We start from the raw sequence: 18,051 nt of genomic DNA, 5'->3' as shown, positions 1-18,051 counted from the left end.
TAAAGGCCTTGGAGTAAATCACAAAAACAAGCTATACTAAAGAAAAACTAATTTCAAATAGGATGTAACATTTAACAACTTGTGAATTTAGATGCGTATGACCAACAAACCTCTTTCTCCATCCTCTCAGGGGGGTCTGAAGTAACAGAAATTTATACAGGAATGAGAAAATACCTATGAGCTGTACTGGCTGGACACAGGAATGCTGTGCCTATCCAAGACAATATGTGTATACTCTACTACTTGAACTTATTTCCCTCCGGGGTCTCATGTCTGTCTTGGAAAACACAGAAACAAAGGGGTCGTGTGCAGATCCATCTTAAACTGGAGAGAGGCAAGGCGACGACTGTAAAGCCCAGAAGGGTGTTTCCCCTATTCTTAATGGGAACTCCCAAGTTGGGTAACTTACAATTAAAGCATCATGTAACACTTTCAATCATTGTCTGCATTTCATCATTCTTTGGGGTGATTTCTTTTCAATCTGGGTTTTAAAGGATCTCTAGGAAAGAGTGTACTGTTTAATTAGCTGGCCTTAATTCCTGTGCTGGATCCAAATTGTTACGAGCAAATCAGCAGATGATCCTGAGGATGCAAAAGACATGTTCTAAACAACTAAATGCAGGCCCCATATCTTAACCAGAAAATTCACTACTCAGATCCCCTCTGAATGTCTAACACAATATGAGCTGACATGTGGAATTTCATTTTCTTTTATCATTAGTCCTCCACTTTCTAGATATGGAAGATTATTTTATTATAATAAAAATAGGATGAAAACATTCAAAAAAAGCCTGGACAGACACTGAGACTTGGTGTCAAATTTTTAAAATATTCTTTAATGGCCTCATGAAATAATCATATTTCTTAATTAAAATACAGAATGAGGAAAGGCTCTATAATATTCACAGTCATGTGTAGTAGTAAATTATTAGGAGCTAAATGAGAAGCTCTAATGAAGAATATGGAGAAAATCAGATGTCACTTGGTTTTCTATCTGACCATTAGAAAGTCTCATTTAGAAATCAATTCTCAGTGCCATCTGTATAATACAATCTTAATTCAGCCTAGCATTACTCTGTCTGTTGTGCACCTGCCTGTTCTCTGGTCTATTAAAGAAAAATAGCAAGTTTTCAACCATAATAAACCTCCTATCCTTTTAATTAGTATAGCTATTGAAAGGAAAAATAAGAATCAGCTTTATGCCAATAGGATTTCGGATACTTCAGAGAATAAGGCAGGAAGTTCAAAATTACTTTGGTCATTTTCAATTGTTCACAAAAAAACGGCAAATGTGTTTTTGCAGGGAACCTTCTAGAAAAGTCATTATGATAACAGAAATGGAAGTACATTACATAAAAACACAGGAAGATTCAATCTCATCACGGTAATAAGATTCAAACATCTATATTTCTGGATATCAGCTGGAGATGGCATCAATTAATTTTTTTCATGAATCTTAATTTTCAGTCTCTCATGCTTATCAATTTTTAAAGAACACATGAAAAACTGAATAAAGAATGAAATTTAGACCATTATAGTCATTTATGAAAATGCAATGGTCAATCTGTAAACCACTGAGAATTATAAAATCAAGAATTAATACAAGTTCTATATTCAACTATGATAGCTCAAACCCAATATAATTCACAGTGAATGGTCTTTAAAGGGAGTGGGGAATTTAACTACCTTTCCAAAAATATTCTAACCAGTTTCCCACATACCAATTATCACCATCTACAAACTGGTTGCAATGCCTTTAATCATCATAAATATTTATAACAGGGCCAATGTCCTCAGGCTTTTGATTCAGGTTTTAAATCATCTTCTAATTAATTGCTAAAATTACTTTGTCAAAAATTGACACTATGCTTAGAAATAAACCATTTGTTATTAGTGAATATTTATTTCAGAATGCCATACTGATAACAGACACATTTTATAGGCAATTAAAGTAGCAAAGTGAGTCTAGAAATTTAGTTAACACTGGCTTTTTAAAATGAGTCTATTCCAGTGCTTACGAGAAATACGCATCAAGAAAAATAAAACTTTCACAGATGTTTTGCTGAGAATTAGTACAAAATTATCTTGTGTTACTATGAAATCAGGAGCTATGTGTAGTTCCATTTGTTCTTTTTTTCTCCCCTTCATTCTTCCAGGATACATTACCATTGTAATGCCTGAAATTCTACCCAAGTCTCACTAAGGAACAATCTCCATAATTCTTAAGTGCAGGATATCCACATTTTTACAATACACAATTATATATAAAATATCGACAAAGAAAAATATGTACAGTTTTAGAATCCTAGATAAATGTTTAAAATGTTTATATATACTGTCATGCTGCAGAATGATGAAACTAAAAATAAAAATTGCTAAATTTGGAAGCAAAATGATTTGATCACTGTGTTTTCCTATTGTTCACCATAATGAAAATTAAGTATTAATCACATTCTGAACATTTAATAATCTGTGAAGTGTTTAGCAAACATAGAGCTTCTGTGTTACTAAAAGGACATGCTCTTTTAAAGATAATAGTTTATCTCACCTGGTTTTCCTATCTCCATAAATTTATAAAGAACTATTACAATGTCTTATTTTAGCTCAGCTGAGGTTTTTTGTCTATATTTTCTCAACAATCTAAGATGATGGGAAGATCAACTTAAAAAAAAAAACTAATATCTAGCATAGCATTATGAACAGCCGTTAACTTAGTAAATATTATTTGTATGTTCTTCATTTTTATATTCATAGATTTAAGTGACAATAAACATCACCACATGAAAAAATGTTTATATATCAAACAGAAATACCCATGAGACATCTGTCACTATGTCATAGTCAGAATTTTTTGAGAATAATTTCACCTGCAGTTCAGATCCTAAAGCAACTCTGGAGGAGACCCTTGTCTCTAAGCAAACAGTGAGGAAAACCCAATGCATAATTAGATGAGTGGCCTCCCATAGAAACCAACATGGTAATAAGGGTTGTCTGCTTCCATGCACGGCAATTCAGATGCCAAAACACAAGGCTTTAACAAGCTACATCTATTTTTTAACTTTCCATACCCTTGGAGAAAGTACCTCTATTATCTTCAATATGAAAATGATGATGAACCTATGTGACTTAGTGTTTCAAAAGTCACAAATAATCAAGCTAATTACAGTAATTTAATGTATTAATCATGTAGCTCAGGGAAAAGAACACTGGACAAAGAGTCAAAAAGCCCTTTAACACACTCCATCATCTCAGTGAACCTGATGTTTACTTTCTATGAAATGTCGGGGGCTGGAATGAACTATTGATCCAGGACGCTGGTCCTGGAATGAGCTTGGCTACAGCATTATCACTTAAAGAGGTATTTTTTGTTTTGTTTTGTTTTAAATTACATCAACATTCAATGTTTAAATTATTATGACCATGTAAATGTTATTTACAGCTGAGCTATAAAGTTTACTATGAATACCTTTCTTTCCCCTGCATAAAAATTTGTTTTTCCTGGTGTTAGTAATTATCTAGTTCTTTTGTTTGTCAGTTTGTTTTCCTTTGTTTAGTTTTCTTTGTGGTCACTACTAATTCAACACCAAATTCTTTTCCCATCTTTTAAGTCTACTTAAACACATTTGGTATTCCAACTAACAATTTTATCTCCTTTATGAAATCTCTCCTGGAGACTTCTGGCCTGCTGGCTTAGCAAGTTACTTTCCCAGCCTGATGCATAATTGTCATCCTAGGATTCTCTTCTTCTTTATCCTGGGAATTTCCTTCCCCTCTCTCCTGTGGTGGATTTTGTTACCTGGTTTCTTTGTCTTCTCTTCCTTGGTACATTCCTTGAGTATTAGTGGAATATATCCTCAAGTATCTTCCTGAGAAAGAATGTAACACAGGCAAAATTTTCAACTCCTTGTGTATCTGAAAATGGTAATTTTACCTTCATACTTCACTGACAGTTTGCACAGAATTCTAGGCTGAAAATACTTCTGTGTCCAAATTTTCAAGCTATTGTTTCACTGCCATCCCCCTTTCAGTGTTACTGTTGAAAATCTGACGCCATTGTAATTCTTGACCCCGTGGAGTAAACCCGTTTCCTTTTTTATCGATTTTTCTTTGAACCCAGTGTTCTGAAATTTTGCAATAATGAACATTATTTTCAGTTTATTTTTTTAAATGATCTAGGCATTAATCTAAAAACTCAATCCTATACATTTGAAAGAATTATGGTTTCATAGCTATTACTTTAATGATTCCCTCCTTTCTTTTTTCCTCACTTATTTAGATGTGGGATCCCCCAGATTAGACCTCTGATTTTTTGATACTTTCTTCCCCATTTTTCATCTTTGTATTTTTTGGTTTACTTTCTGGCAAATTTCTTCAATTTTATCTCCCATGATTTTATTGTTGTTTTTAATTTGTTATATTTTTAATTTCCAAGAGTTCCTTTGTGTTGACTAAATTCTGCTTCTCAAAAATAACACGACATTCTTGTTTTATGGATGAATTATCTTCTTTTCTCTCTCTGAGACTATTAATGATAATTTTTTAAAGTTTCCTTCTCTACCTTTCCCTATCCAATCAGTGCAAGCAACTTGGCTTCCTCCAAGTTACTCATTTGTCAACTGGGGTCTTCACTGGAGAGTTTCTCGGATTCTTTAGGTCTGTTGTCTTAGAATGATCAGATCCTTCACAGAATACTCTTAAAATCTTTTCCTTGAGGCATGATTTTGCTGTCTGAAGCTCTCCATGCCAAGCCCTGTCTCTCAAGCTCTCCCCTGCCTCTCCCTGACCTACACAGCCCCCACCTTATTCTGGGTCACCATCCGCTCCCCTGCTGGCAGACTGAGGAGCAATGGAAGCCAGCAGGCTGCAGGGCTGTGGAAGAACAAGAGGCTAGGATTGCTGGCAAGTATACATGTCCCCAGGGCTGGGGAGTAAAGCAATGCAGGGACATAGGGAGAGTCAGGAGATGCTGCAGATCATGGGATAAATCTTGGCCTCTCCTCCTTGCGTCTGAGCAAATGCCCACATTTCCTACTTAAAGATACTTTTTAAAGTATATTTTTATTGATACATAATATTTGTACATATTTTGGGGAGCCCAGGGTATTTTTATACAATCATACAATGTATAATGATGGGTATTTAGGATATCCCTGACCTCAAATATTTATAATTTCTTCGTCTTGGGAACATTCCAAATCTTTTCTTTTAGTTATTTTGAAATATGCAATGTACTGTTGTTAACTATTGTTAGACTACTGTGCTGTCAACACTAGAACATATTCCTTCTATCGAACAGTATGTCTGTACTCGTTAATCAACCTCTCTTCATCCCCCACCCCAAAATCCTTCCCAGCCTCTGGTAACTATCATTCTACTTTCTACCTCCATGAGATCAACTTTTTTAGCTCACATATATGAATATAAATACACCCTATTTGTCTTTCTGTGAGGGGCTTATTTCACTTAACATAATAACCTTCAGTTCCATCCATACTACTGCAGATGACAGGATTTCATTCATTTTTATGGCTGAATAATCTTCCATTGTATGTATGTACTGCATTTTCTTTATCTATCAATTTGTTGATGGACACTTAGATTGATTCCCTATCTTTGCTATTGTGAATAGTGCTTCAATGAACATGGTGGTGCAGAAATTTCCTTTCTTTTGGATAAACACCCATTAGTAGGACTGATGGATCATATGATAGTTTAACTTATAGTTTTTTAAGAAACCTCCATAGGTTCTCCATAATAACTGTACTAATTTATATTCCCACAGTGTATGACTTCCCTTTTCTCCACATCTTCACTAACATTATGTTTTGTCTTTTTGATGATAGCCATTCTAACTGGGGTAAGATGGAATTTCATTGTGGTTTTGATTTTTACTTCTCTGATAATTAGTCATGTTGAGCATGTTTTACTACCTATGCACCATTTGTATGTCTTCTTCCAAGACAGGTTTTTTCAGGTCCTACTTTTTAACGAGTTTGTTTCTTTTGCTGTTGTGTTGTTTGAATTCCTTTTATAATCTAAATATTAGTCCCTCATCAGATGAAGAGTTTGCAAATATTTTCTTCTATTCAACAGCTTGTATCTTTGCTCCTGTTTCCTTTGCTTTGCAGAAGCCTATTAGTTTAATATAGTCCCATTTATCTATTATTTTTCTTTTTGTCGCCTGTGCTTTTGAGGTTTTAGCCGTACAATCTTTTCCTAGACCAAAGCCCTGAAGTGTTTCTCCCATGTTTTCTTGCATGAGTTCAACAGTTTTGGGTCTTATGTTCAAGCCTTTAATCCATCTGAAGTTGATTTTTGTATATGGTGAAAAATAAAGGTGTTGTTTCATTCTTCTGCACGTGGATTTCCAGTTTTTCCAGCACCAGTTATTGAAGAGAATGTTATTTCCCTAAAGTATGTCCTTGACACCTCTGTCAAATATCAGTTGACTATAGATGTGCAGATTAATTTGGGGGTTCTCTATTCTGAGCATTTTTCTGTTCAGACACATAGGTGTCTCTTTTTTATATCCATAACATGTTGCTTTGGTTACTATAGCTTAGTAGTGTATTTTGAAGTCACGTAGTATGAAGTCTCCAGCTTTGTTCTTTTTGCTCAGTATTGTTTTGGCTATTTGGGTTCTTTTGTGGTTCCATATAAATTTTAGGATTGTTTAACTACTGCATGAAGAATGTTATTGCTATTTTGAGGAATTGTATTGAATCTGTAGATTGCTTTTGGTAGAATGGTATTTTAATAACACTAATTTTTCTGATCCTGATCATAGGATGTCTTTCCATTTGTATCTTCTTCAATTTCTTTGATCACTGTTTTGCAGTTTTCTTATACAGATCTTTCACCTTCCTTGGTTAAACTGATTCCTACATAATTTTTAGTAACTACCATAAATTAAATTGTTTTATTTCTTTTTCAGCTAGCTCATTATTGGGGAAGAAATACTACGAATTTTTATATGTTGATTTTGTATCCTGCAACTTTACTGAATTAGTTTATCAGTTATGTAACTTTTTTTGGTGGAGTCTTTAGATTTTTCTATACATAAGATTACTTCGTCTGCAAGGAGAGATGATCGGAGGACTTCTTTTGAAATCTGGATTTTTTTCATTTTTTTCTCTTGGCTGATTACTCTGGCTAAAATTCTCAGTATTATACTATGCAAACATCCTGATTCTGGGAGGTGAGAATATATATATGTGTGTGTGTATATATATATATATACATATAAAGCTTGCCAGGTGACTCTACTGTGGAATAAAGTGAAGACCTCTTAGTTCATTACTGAGGTTTCTTGTATTCACAAATATGCCAAGAACTGAGACTGTCCAGGACATTTCAGAAGATCCTCGACAAATCAAAGATTTCACTAGTTACGGGGAAAGGAATCCTCATAGATGAATACATTTTGCTGCTTTTAAGGTATTTTAAAAAATAAGAAGAGGTAAATCACACCACATTTTTTTAGAAACAAAAATGTAGTAAGTCATCTATCTGTGACCATGTTAAACAACTTCTAAGTAGGAAAAGTTCCTCCTGTATATAAATACCCAGGCTCACTGTAAGTGTCACATATAATTTCTGTGACATTATTTCTACACTGACTACACATTTCACTCATCATTAAGTTTCTCACCATGTCCTAGGAGGAACCAAGTCCTGCAGTGTTAAACCTGTTTATCACCATGGTGCAACCTGGACTTGGAATGAGGAGCAAACAGTAAGTATTTGAAGTATGATGAATGACCATATGATGAAAGAAAAGCACACAAAGCTTGAATAAGAACTGGTGAGACAGTTTCTAGAGGCACAGCCCAGTTACTGAGAAACAGTAACCTTGAGACCCATCTCTCCATGACCGTTAGGAGATAAGGGAAAATAAAATGTAATGGAAGAAGCAGAATGTATAGTAAAAATGGGACAAAATTCATCAATGTCAGTGGCCTGAGGACAGAGACCACAGCGAAGCTTTGTGGAAAGAGGATTTCTTTTTTTCAGCAACAAAATTTTCCACCAACAGTTGCTGATAACTAATGACACACAGACGACTGGTGAGAAACTAAACAGGGATAATAAAAGCCCAGTGATGTCATGACTGTGGGAAAGGTTCAATCAGTTATTTAATCTCAATTGTATCACTGAATGTGAAAGTCAGGAAGTCAAAGTTAGCTCAGAGGATCTGCTCATTTCCACTGTGGCTGGTAGACTTCTGAGCTCCCCGGGGCCAATGGTCTCACTAGCTGGGTGATTGACACATTCTCAGGGATAGAGTGGGAAACAAGAATGAAGATGTATTGTACTATTGATTTCAAAGCCAATAAACCCTAAGAAGAGAACATGCAAATGTACAAATGAGAGAATTTGAGATTTTAATGTTAAAAAAATTATGTTCATGTTATAATACTAATATTTAGAGCTGGAATTGAACATAGACAAGATTAATAAAACAGGTATTTTCATCCATTAAATTTTCTAACCTATTCTAACTACTAATAAACTATATGTTAATGGTTAGAGATTTTTAAGAAAAATGAACAACCAAAAAACTTTAAGGAAAGTCAATCTAATAAAACACAAAAAGTATATGAAAAAATCAACAGACTATAATTTCTATATCGATTCCATTATTTATTTAACAATGTTTTGACAGAGTTCCTGTAAGTTCCTACATTTTAAAATTATACAGTGTAACTGACCACTATAAAAGCCTCTATTAACTTGTCACATTTATACATATACATATAAAGTTTCCCAGGTGATTAGACTATGGAATAAAGTGAAGACCTCTTAGTTTATTACTAATAGGGTTTCTTATAACAAATGGGAAGAAATCGAGATGAATAAGTTTACTTCAAATACATCTGTAATACTCAATGAGTTCTCAGGATTATGAAATGTAGTCATTTGAGTTACACAATGTAAGTACATAATTAAGCCATATCAGATATAACTTTGATCACTTTTAATTCTATTGCATATACAAAGAAAGAGTTTCCTGTTTGAAGCTTGAAATTTTGGAATAATTTCCCAAGATGATTGTGAGGTCAAATTTTAGGAAATCGTAGTTCTTTTGACACTTGGTAGTAAAATTTCTACTAAAAAGAAAGGAAAAAGAGTAGCAGGAAGTAGAATATGCTTGTACATAGAAATAAAAAGACATGCACTGTGAACTCACCATAACATTGTTTTGCATCATAATGATGCTTTATGTTGAAACCAACTGGTACATCAGTATGGGTTCCAAGCTAGAACTGAGACTCCCCTCTACTGTGAAGTGTTAAAAACTAAGATTCCAGTGGTTTTCACTCATTATTAGCAAATGTTTCTCCAGCAAGAAAATACGAGATCTAAATATTAATACCCCAGTAAAAATATTTAATGTTAAAACATGGTTTCCAACAACTCAACTGAGGCAATGACTGTGGTCCACCTCAATATCCCTTCTCTTTACACAAAAAATTTTAAAAATTTAAATATGTTATGGTAGAGATGCTAGACTTCAGTTCAAAAAATACACATCAAGAGTGCTAACCTTTGGCTTAAAAAGATCTTTGCCTACCTTCACATTATCTGGATGCAGCCCCCCAGGGTGTTTGTCCATGTACTGACATAAATCAGTGTGCTAGAAAAGAAAAGGAAAAATGTATTAATAACCCTCTGGCTATAACATAATAAATCAATATTTTCCCACTTCAAAGTCACCATTACCTTCTGAACAGAGCAAATAAAAGACAAGTGGGTGGATTTTTCAGTGTATGTAGTGGCATGCCTCCCCACCCCCTAATTTTAAACACAATTGAATCATTATTTTTCCCTCTCGGCTCTGTTTTATTTTAAATATTTCTATGTATTAAAAAGAATACATGTCCATAATTTGTTAAGTGTCTCATTTCCTCTTCATTGAATATATCCTTATACTTTAACTTAGAAAACCACACATATTTAATCAATGCAATTATAATGTCAATTATCCCATATTTTCCAAGTGCAAATGCAAATAAAAAATATTTATTTTGTATGAGATAAAAGTACCACAAATATATTCTGCTAGTAAAATTAATCACTGGACTTATCTTTATGTCCATATTCAGAAAAAATAATTTTCAGGTTTCTAGAACTCCTGAATCTATTTGAGCAAATATGCTTCATAAATTAACAGAAACATCTTCAAAATTAAAAATTAAGATAAATATATCCAGATATAAGTTTAAACAAATATTCAACATTTCATGCTGTTATTCTTTTAAATATGCGAAGCTCGATTTGTCCACAAGTAAATTTCTTCTTCTTAATGCTTTTTCTGCTTATATCATAAACTACATATAATTTTTTAAAAGCATGTAGTTACTATTCACATTTTTATTCTTTTATTGGAGTGTACTATAAGATGTATAAAACTGAAACATTTAATCATTCAGTAAAAGCCAATGAACATGAGCATTTGTGCCCCAATATCAGGCCTGAATTATTGAGGAAGTACAGGTTTTATAATACATTCAAGAACCTTGCTGTAGTAATTTATAACAACAGTTCAGGTTCTGTTATTAAGCTTTCATTGCATGCTAGGTTATAATTGCTGAGGATACAAAGCAGAAATTAGCCTTCATCATTCATCATGTACTTTTTGAGCCCATATGTTCCAGGCACAACACTAGTCACTAAGAACACAGGAGTAAATGAAACAGATGCAAATGGAAAAAAACCAGACATGTCACTGATTACAGTAAAGTCTGCTGTGTAGTATTTTAAGAATAGTGCTGGATGATGTTCAAGGGCACAGCAGGCGAAACCTAATGAGGTCTAGAGATTTCAGATAGGTCTCTGGAAGAAGTTACTTCTAAGTAAGACATGAGTAGAGAATGAAAGAAGTTAGCCAATTGAAGGGCAAAGGCAAAGAAAATGGGTCAGAGAAAATGCTCTTAGATATGTTCTGAGACAAAATTGTCTTTATCTTGGGCAACCCAAGCTTTGATTTAGATTCTAAATCAAAGTCAAACTCCATGAGGGTAGAAACTATGATTAATTTAGAAATTATTCTCTCTCTGGTCCAGGCAAAATGTCAGACAAGGAGGAAAAGGAACTAAGTACAGATGGGAATACTTTTACATATAGGATAGCACACTAAAAACAAACCTAAAATATGATTAAAATAGGTTCAATGGAGTTTTTCCTGAGTAACTATATAAAAGTTTTATTTCATGCATTTAGTGAAATGAGGAATGACTCTGGACCCCAAACTGCCATTTTGTAACTTCATATTGTTAACTCCCCCATCCTTAAATAAGGATAACACCATCCTCAGAGAACGACAAATAAAGAACGAGAGAACATTTGTTTTTGAAGCCAGTATATGATAAGTACTTTTTACTTATAATATAATAGATAAAAATAAGGTATTCTTTTAAAATAACGCTCATTATACTATAAGATCCAGGAAGGCAAGAAGTGTATCTAATCTGTTCAATGCTTCATACACAAGAAACAAAATGGTAAAAGAGAAGTACATCTAACCATATCAATAATCACATGTCCATGATGTGTTAAAATGCTTATCAAAAATGTAAAATCTGTTTTTAAAACAAAGAAAATCAAATTCATACTGCTTCCAAAATACAAACTAAGAACAATAAACCAAAAATCCAGAAAGTCTGAAAATAAATGTTTATTTATACTTTTGATATTTTGTTATTTATACTGCAAATATCAATAAAGGAATCAGATATATCAATGTAAAATCACGTTTAACATAATTCAAGAAATTTGTCTTCAACAATTGCACACCTAACAATAGGATACATTATTAAAAGCAAAAATTGACAAACATCAAAAAAGAAACAGAAAATTTCACAAAATCTGGAAGGGTTTTGCTTACTCCTTTCAAAAATTAACAAATGGAATTGGCCAAAAAAGTAAATCTATAAAGGATATAACACAATTAAATAGCATGCCCAATGAACTCATGCTACACATGCTTTTTAAACACAAATGGCCTACTCACAAAAACTGACAATGTATGAGACAAAGAGAAAATTTCAAAAATTTCCAGAAAGCTGAAATCATATTACATCCTTTCCTCAAAACTGAATAAAATTAACATCAGAGTATATTATATTTCATCAACTCTAAGACATACAATTCTTTTCATCTTTGATACTGGAACAACAGCATTCATTTACGATTACCCAGGCAATGAATGCAATATAGTTGTTATTGCCTGTGTCTCAGCAAACTTTTTATTTTGCTCAATTTGCAGAGTTTACTCAATGGCATGAGTCACCAACAAACAACTTAAGGACCATCTGAAGAAGAAACAATGAAGGATGAGCCCTAATTGTTACCTAGAAACCATTTATTGAAATTTTCAGGTAAGATTTTTTTTTAAGTGCCAGAATTAAAACTTCTCCAGCTCTTTCAATAAGCATAAAATAAAAATTCGGAATAAGAAGGCATTCAATCATAGTTTAATTCAGTGCATTTTTTTCTTTTTTAGTAATATATCAATAACGTTTCTTCCAATCAATGGTGTTTTAAGTTCAATGGCAGCAAGAGGAAAATAAGGAAGAAAGAAAATCAGTTGAAGAGAGAGAATGAGAAAGGGAGGAATGAATAGAAAAATCTATTTTCCTAAAAATGTACAAAAAGTTAAAAAGTCTAAAAATGCTTAAATCAGTAAAAAAATGAATGATAATAAATATACTACATTTCAAAGCAATTAAATTTGGTCAGAGCATCAACAAGAAAATTTAGACCTTTAAATGTATTTATTTTAACATAACAATGACTAAAAATGAATAAAACAACCAATAAAGTAAAGCTAGAGAAAACAAAAGAGACAAGAAAAAAAGAGAGAAGGGATCAATGCAGTTAATAGCAGACATTAAATAGAAAAACTAGAAAACAATAAGTTTGAACAATTAAACAAAAACCTACTTCTATGAAAAGCCTAATAAAACAAACCAACCTTTGGCCAGTCTGATCTTTTTTATTAAGTGAGGAGTTTGCCAAGACATAAACAACATTAAGAATGAGAAAAACGAGGGTGGGCATGGTGGCTTATGTCTGTAATCCCAGCACTTTGGGAGGCTGAGACAGGCGGATAACTTGAGGTCAGAAGTTCGAGACCAGCCTGAGCAACATGGCAAAACCCCATCTCTACTAAAAATCTCAAAAAAAAAAAAAAAAATTAGCCAAGTGCAATGGCAAGTGCATGCAATCCCAGCTACTCGGGAGGCTGAGGCAGGAGAATCGCTTGAACCCGAGAGACGGAGGTTGCAGTGAGCCAAGATCAAGCCACTGCACTCCAGCCTGGGAGACAGAGCAAGACTCTGTCTCAAAAAAAAAAAAAAAAAAGAAAAAAGAAAAGAAAAGAAAGAATGGGAAAAGTGACAACTAAAATTGTGAAGATTTTAAAATACAGCACTGTACATCTTTAAACCAGTACATTTGATATCTAGAAAAAAATATTTTTCTAAATAAAACATAAGTTACAAAATTTGTAAGACATAGGAAGGGCTATAACTAAAAAGGTACCGAATTCAGACAGTTTTAATAAAAAATGCTCCGAATCTTCAAATAACATATATAAGTTATTCCAGAGTACAGAAAAAGACAAGAATGCTTCCTACTCCTTCTTTAAAACACAGTGTCAAACTAGGCAAGGACAAGAAAGGGATGGAGGGAACTAAAACAATCTCTCTATGATCACAGTCACAGATGTAATATTCTAAAAATAATAACAGTAGGTGCTAAAATTCAATATGGCATTAAAAAACTAACACATCAAGACCAAACAAGGCTAATCTTAGAAATGAGAAATAGTTCAATATAAAAACATATGTTAATGTAATCCTCTAAAATTAACAAATTAAAGAAGTGGAATAGTGGTGGGTACAAAAGAACATTTATGGCATGTATTTATAGAATGCCAACTTTGCATAAATAAGATGAACTCTACACTCACAGAGCTAGCATTCTGTGTATATTATATGCTTGTGAATTATCTTAAACTTTTCTAAGAATAAAGTATTCAAGCTTCTTGTTTAAAATGAAACAACAAAACCATGAGGAAGGAAATACATTAGGACTGGAGAAAAAAATTCCTGATCCTCCAAGTCCAATGACATTAGCACCAAGAATTGCAGTAAAAAGATCATCTCCAGAAATGAGATCTGGGAAAACTTAAAAGACTTTTCTAAACCTTTAAAATTTTAGGGTTTTTTTTAGATATAGGGCATGAAACCGTGGTATGTGTATGCGCACACATCACCTATACACACACGGCTTCCTTAGCTGTGTAACCTTGAGCAGGTTACATAACCTCTGTAAATCAGTATTACATAACTTTGAGCAGGTTAGATAACCTCTGTAATGAAGACAATCCTAGTTCAATTTTCATATTAACCTCACATGGTTATTGTGAAAATTAACAGGTGAACATCCATAACAGTTTGAGAACATTGTCCAGCATATTGTGGATACTATAGGTGATAATGATTCACGATGATGATAATGACGGTGACTTTCTGTAGTGTGTTTAGAGGTAGGGAAGCAGGGAAGAATTGTTGGAAGGGATTGAAATAAAAACAGGAATGATACATATAGTCAAAAGTTCCCTAGGAACTTCTAGGAGTTGCATTTAATCTTTACATATGTGTTCTTCCTATGTGCATGCCCAGACATTCCCATTCCCATGCCACCACTCTCTATATATACAATCACTGAAACTACATCCAGCATTATATCACTAACCTCAGAGTGCTCTGAGTGATTAGAGGCAAGAATATGGAGAATCTCATATGGAAGAGGGAACAAGAGGTAGTACAACGTCACATTTTGCACCTTAACATTGATGTTTCACAAATTTCTATTTTACCTAAACTAAAAACAGTTTGTTTTCCCTCTCTCTTTTTAAACACATAGTATTGTGCCTGGGACTGTGCTACATGTGCCTGAATTACAAATTTCATATTGTACATATCTTTTTTCTTTATACATTCTTTCCTTAGTTTTACTCATTGGATTATGTGACCCTTATGATTTGCACTTATCCAGAAATACAGAACTACACTTAAGAATGATGCCAAAAGGCACTGCTGAGTATAAAAGTTCCGAACGGAACATCACTATGGCATATGACCAACAGATCACTCTCCTGTGATGACATACTAATAAGCTCAGATGCATCTGGCTTGATCTCTGGCTATTTCTTATTCTAATACCAAGAGGATCACCTATAGACTAGACCCCTGGTAACTACACATATCCAAAAGATTGCTTCCCTCCAATCCCTACCATGGCTATGGGCTAACATCTCCTCTTTCCTTCACTATATTATGCCTCACCTCTTCTTCCCACACTTTCCCCTTTACTCCATCACCATTGCTATGCCTTAGGATAATGCTGCCAGATATACTTGTGTCTGACAAGGTTACACCTGAATGCCTTCCATGAAGTGGGTGGTTTTAAAGGAAGCTATCAAGTGTGGCTTGACTCAGAAACCAAGCAGAAGACAGAGTGAGCGCAGAAAGAGGCTCTGAAGACTCAAGCCCCACATTAGCATATATTTCTCTCAAAATCAGTATCCTCTGGGAGGCTGAGGCGGGCAGATCACGAGGTCAGGAGATAGAGATCATCCTGGCTAACACAGTGAAAACCTATCTCTACTAAAAATACAAAAAATTAGCCGAGTGTGGTGGTGCACGCCTGTAGTCCCAGCTAATTGGGAGGCGGAGGCAGGAGAACTGCTTGAACCCAGAAGGAAGAGGTTGCAGTGAGCCAAGATCGTGCCACTGCACCCCAGCCTGGGTGAGAGAGCGAGAACAACAACAACAAAAAAATCAGTATCCTCTTTCCCGGCTGTTGAATACCCATCAGGTAGCATTTATCTGGTTATTTACATAGGTACAAGACTATCTCCAGGCGAAGGAATCCAAGGAGGGTATCTGAAATCATAACCCTCTGGAGGTGAAATGTTTTCTGTAAAAGAGTTTATGAGGTTTAGATGTGGGTTTCCCATATTTATTTGATTTCTCTGTGTCTGCATCAATTTAAAAAGCAAGAGAAAAATATCCCCTTGTGAAAAGACAGAACATGGAAAGACCACAGAAAATTGAAAAGACATTTTACTCATAGGCATTTTCACGGTTAAGTCTCAGTTAATTGCAGTCATATGCAGATCTGAGAACTATACTGACTAATCTTAGTCATGTGCTGCAACAACAGCCATGAGGCTCAAAAGGAAAGACACAGAAGAAAACTAGAAAGATTAATTATGTATATAATGACCATTTTAAAACAAGTGTGAGTGGAGAACTGCCCCTTTTAAAAGAGGAGGACAGAGAGGCCAGATCAAAGAAAAGGTAAAAAACAAGCTAGAAAACAACACTCACCTTTGCATGTTTTCCTCTCTCCATCCCTTATACCCTTTTTGAATCTGACCTTGGGTCAAGGGAAAGAAGCAATATCCCTCCATCTAAAGCCACTGGTAAGAAAGCTATCTGAAACTCAGACCACCTCTTGGACATGAAGTTTTGCCGTTTCCAGGGCAGAAACAAGTATAGGAGAACTGTTAATAGGCTTCCTCTTTCAGTAAGTGCTTATGTTTCTCTTCACCTAACTTATTCATGAAGTGAGGTTTTCCAATTGTTGACTCTTCAAATGATCAGACCTCCTATTCATGAGATATCAAGTTCCTCAGAGAAATTCTGCTTTTGCATTAGGATTGGCTTTCAAACTAGACTTTTCCCTTCAAGCAAAAATCCAAATAAAGCCCCTTCCTGAACACATGTATTTGTTTCCATTCTCCTACAATGTCAAGCCTGGTGTACACAATATTTGTAAGCTAATTTCGATGTTCTTCAGGAGTACTGCCAAAATGTGACATTGAAAATAGCATAGCCCTACTTTTTGCATCTAGGCTAAAAATAAGGAAGCCATTCCATGGAGATGACCAACAGAAATCCTCTCTTGAAAGTTACATTAAACACAGACTCTATATCCTTAACCTCTATTTCATTTAATTTTCTATTTGACAGTGAGAGGACAGTCAATATATTCAAGCTTTGTATAGATTTTATAACACACACACAAATGAAAATAGTTTCACTGGCATAAGGACACAGAAAGAGTACAAAAAATAATTCTGAATTTAATCTTAAATAGGTAGGCATAGTTTATGTGTAAACACCAAATTTCAGTTATATTTTGTTTTGAAATTGATGAAACTTTAAGTGAACACATTGTTTTAAAAATGGGATATGTTATAAACTAGTCAATACGGTGCAAAATGGAAGCATAAAAATTCCCTGATTGATCTCTGCTTGTTTAAGAAGCTCCCTTGGGTACATATACCATCTGATTATAGACACTCCAACCTCTGCCAGGTGAATGAACCCATTATAAAAAACTTTAAGCCACCCTTTCAATGGTAAGAGGAAATATCAGAAGTCCACAATTTTCTGAAGAAAAAGGGCAATAATTTCCACTTTTCTGTGGTACCCCATGTGGTCCCAAAATTTACGGCAATGACAGTAATTATTAGTGTGGCCAAGGAAGCAAGGGTGGATGCCTTGATGCTTATTTTCCCACTGGCCAATGTCATCTTCATTACCAGTGTCCCATGTCTGAGACACAGTGCACACACCACACACATTTCACTACAACCACACTTAAGGGTGGTTCTGAACTTTGAAATAACTCACTATCCTTTCACTAATAGTTTTTAATCTACTTCACCTGCACCTTATTACAGTCATGTAATTTATTGGGAAATTGTTGCTGCTAGAGGCAATTGAAGAAAACTTACAGAAGCTGAACCCTCCTTTCTTCTATAGCAATCAATGCCATTTTCCTCTAGGTATAACCTCTGTTTTATTCAGCCTACATTGCTATAAGAATTAAGACATCAAATTACTGAGCAATTAGGTTCAAACTGCTCTTATATGCAGTCCACAAGATTAAATTGACTTTGAAATTGCACTTTTCCCTGTTATGCTTTACAGTACTTATCTACTTCACTTCTAAATTATAATTAATAAA

At 34.3% G+C, this 18,051-nt stretch overlaps 1 protein-coding gene across 4 annotated transcripts in view; it reads right to left on the bottom strand.

Moving 5' to 3' along the window:
• CDK14 (cyclin dependent kinase 14) overlaps positions 1-18,051 on the bottom strand; it is a 600,472-nt gene that overhangs the window by 290,425 nt on the left and 291,996 nt on the right. For all 4 annotated transcript variants that reach the window (XM_030822052.1, XM_003252399.4, XM_004089552.3 and 1 more), the window contains one exon: positions 9,575-9,637. In XM_030822052.1, the coding sequence (XP_030677912.1) occupies positions 9,575-9,637 (63 nt within the window). The remainder of the gene's footprint in view (positions 1-9,574; positions 9,638-18,051) is intronic.

This window comes from Nomascus leucogenys, chromosome 11 (assembly GCF_006542625.1).
Source record: "Nomascus leucogenys isolate Asia chromosome 11, Asia_NLE_v1, whole genome shotgun sequence".
In the NCBI taxonomy this organism is placed as follows: domain Eukaryota; kingdom Metazoa; phylum Chordata; class Mammalia; order Primates; family Hylobatidae; genus Nomascus; species Nomascus leucogenys.
Note: the sequence above shows the minus strand (reverse complement) of the source record. Positions and strands in the feature narration are given on the sequence as shown.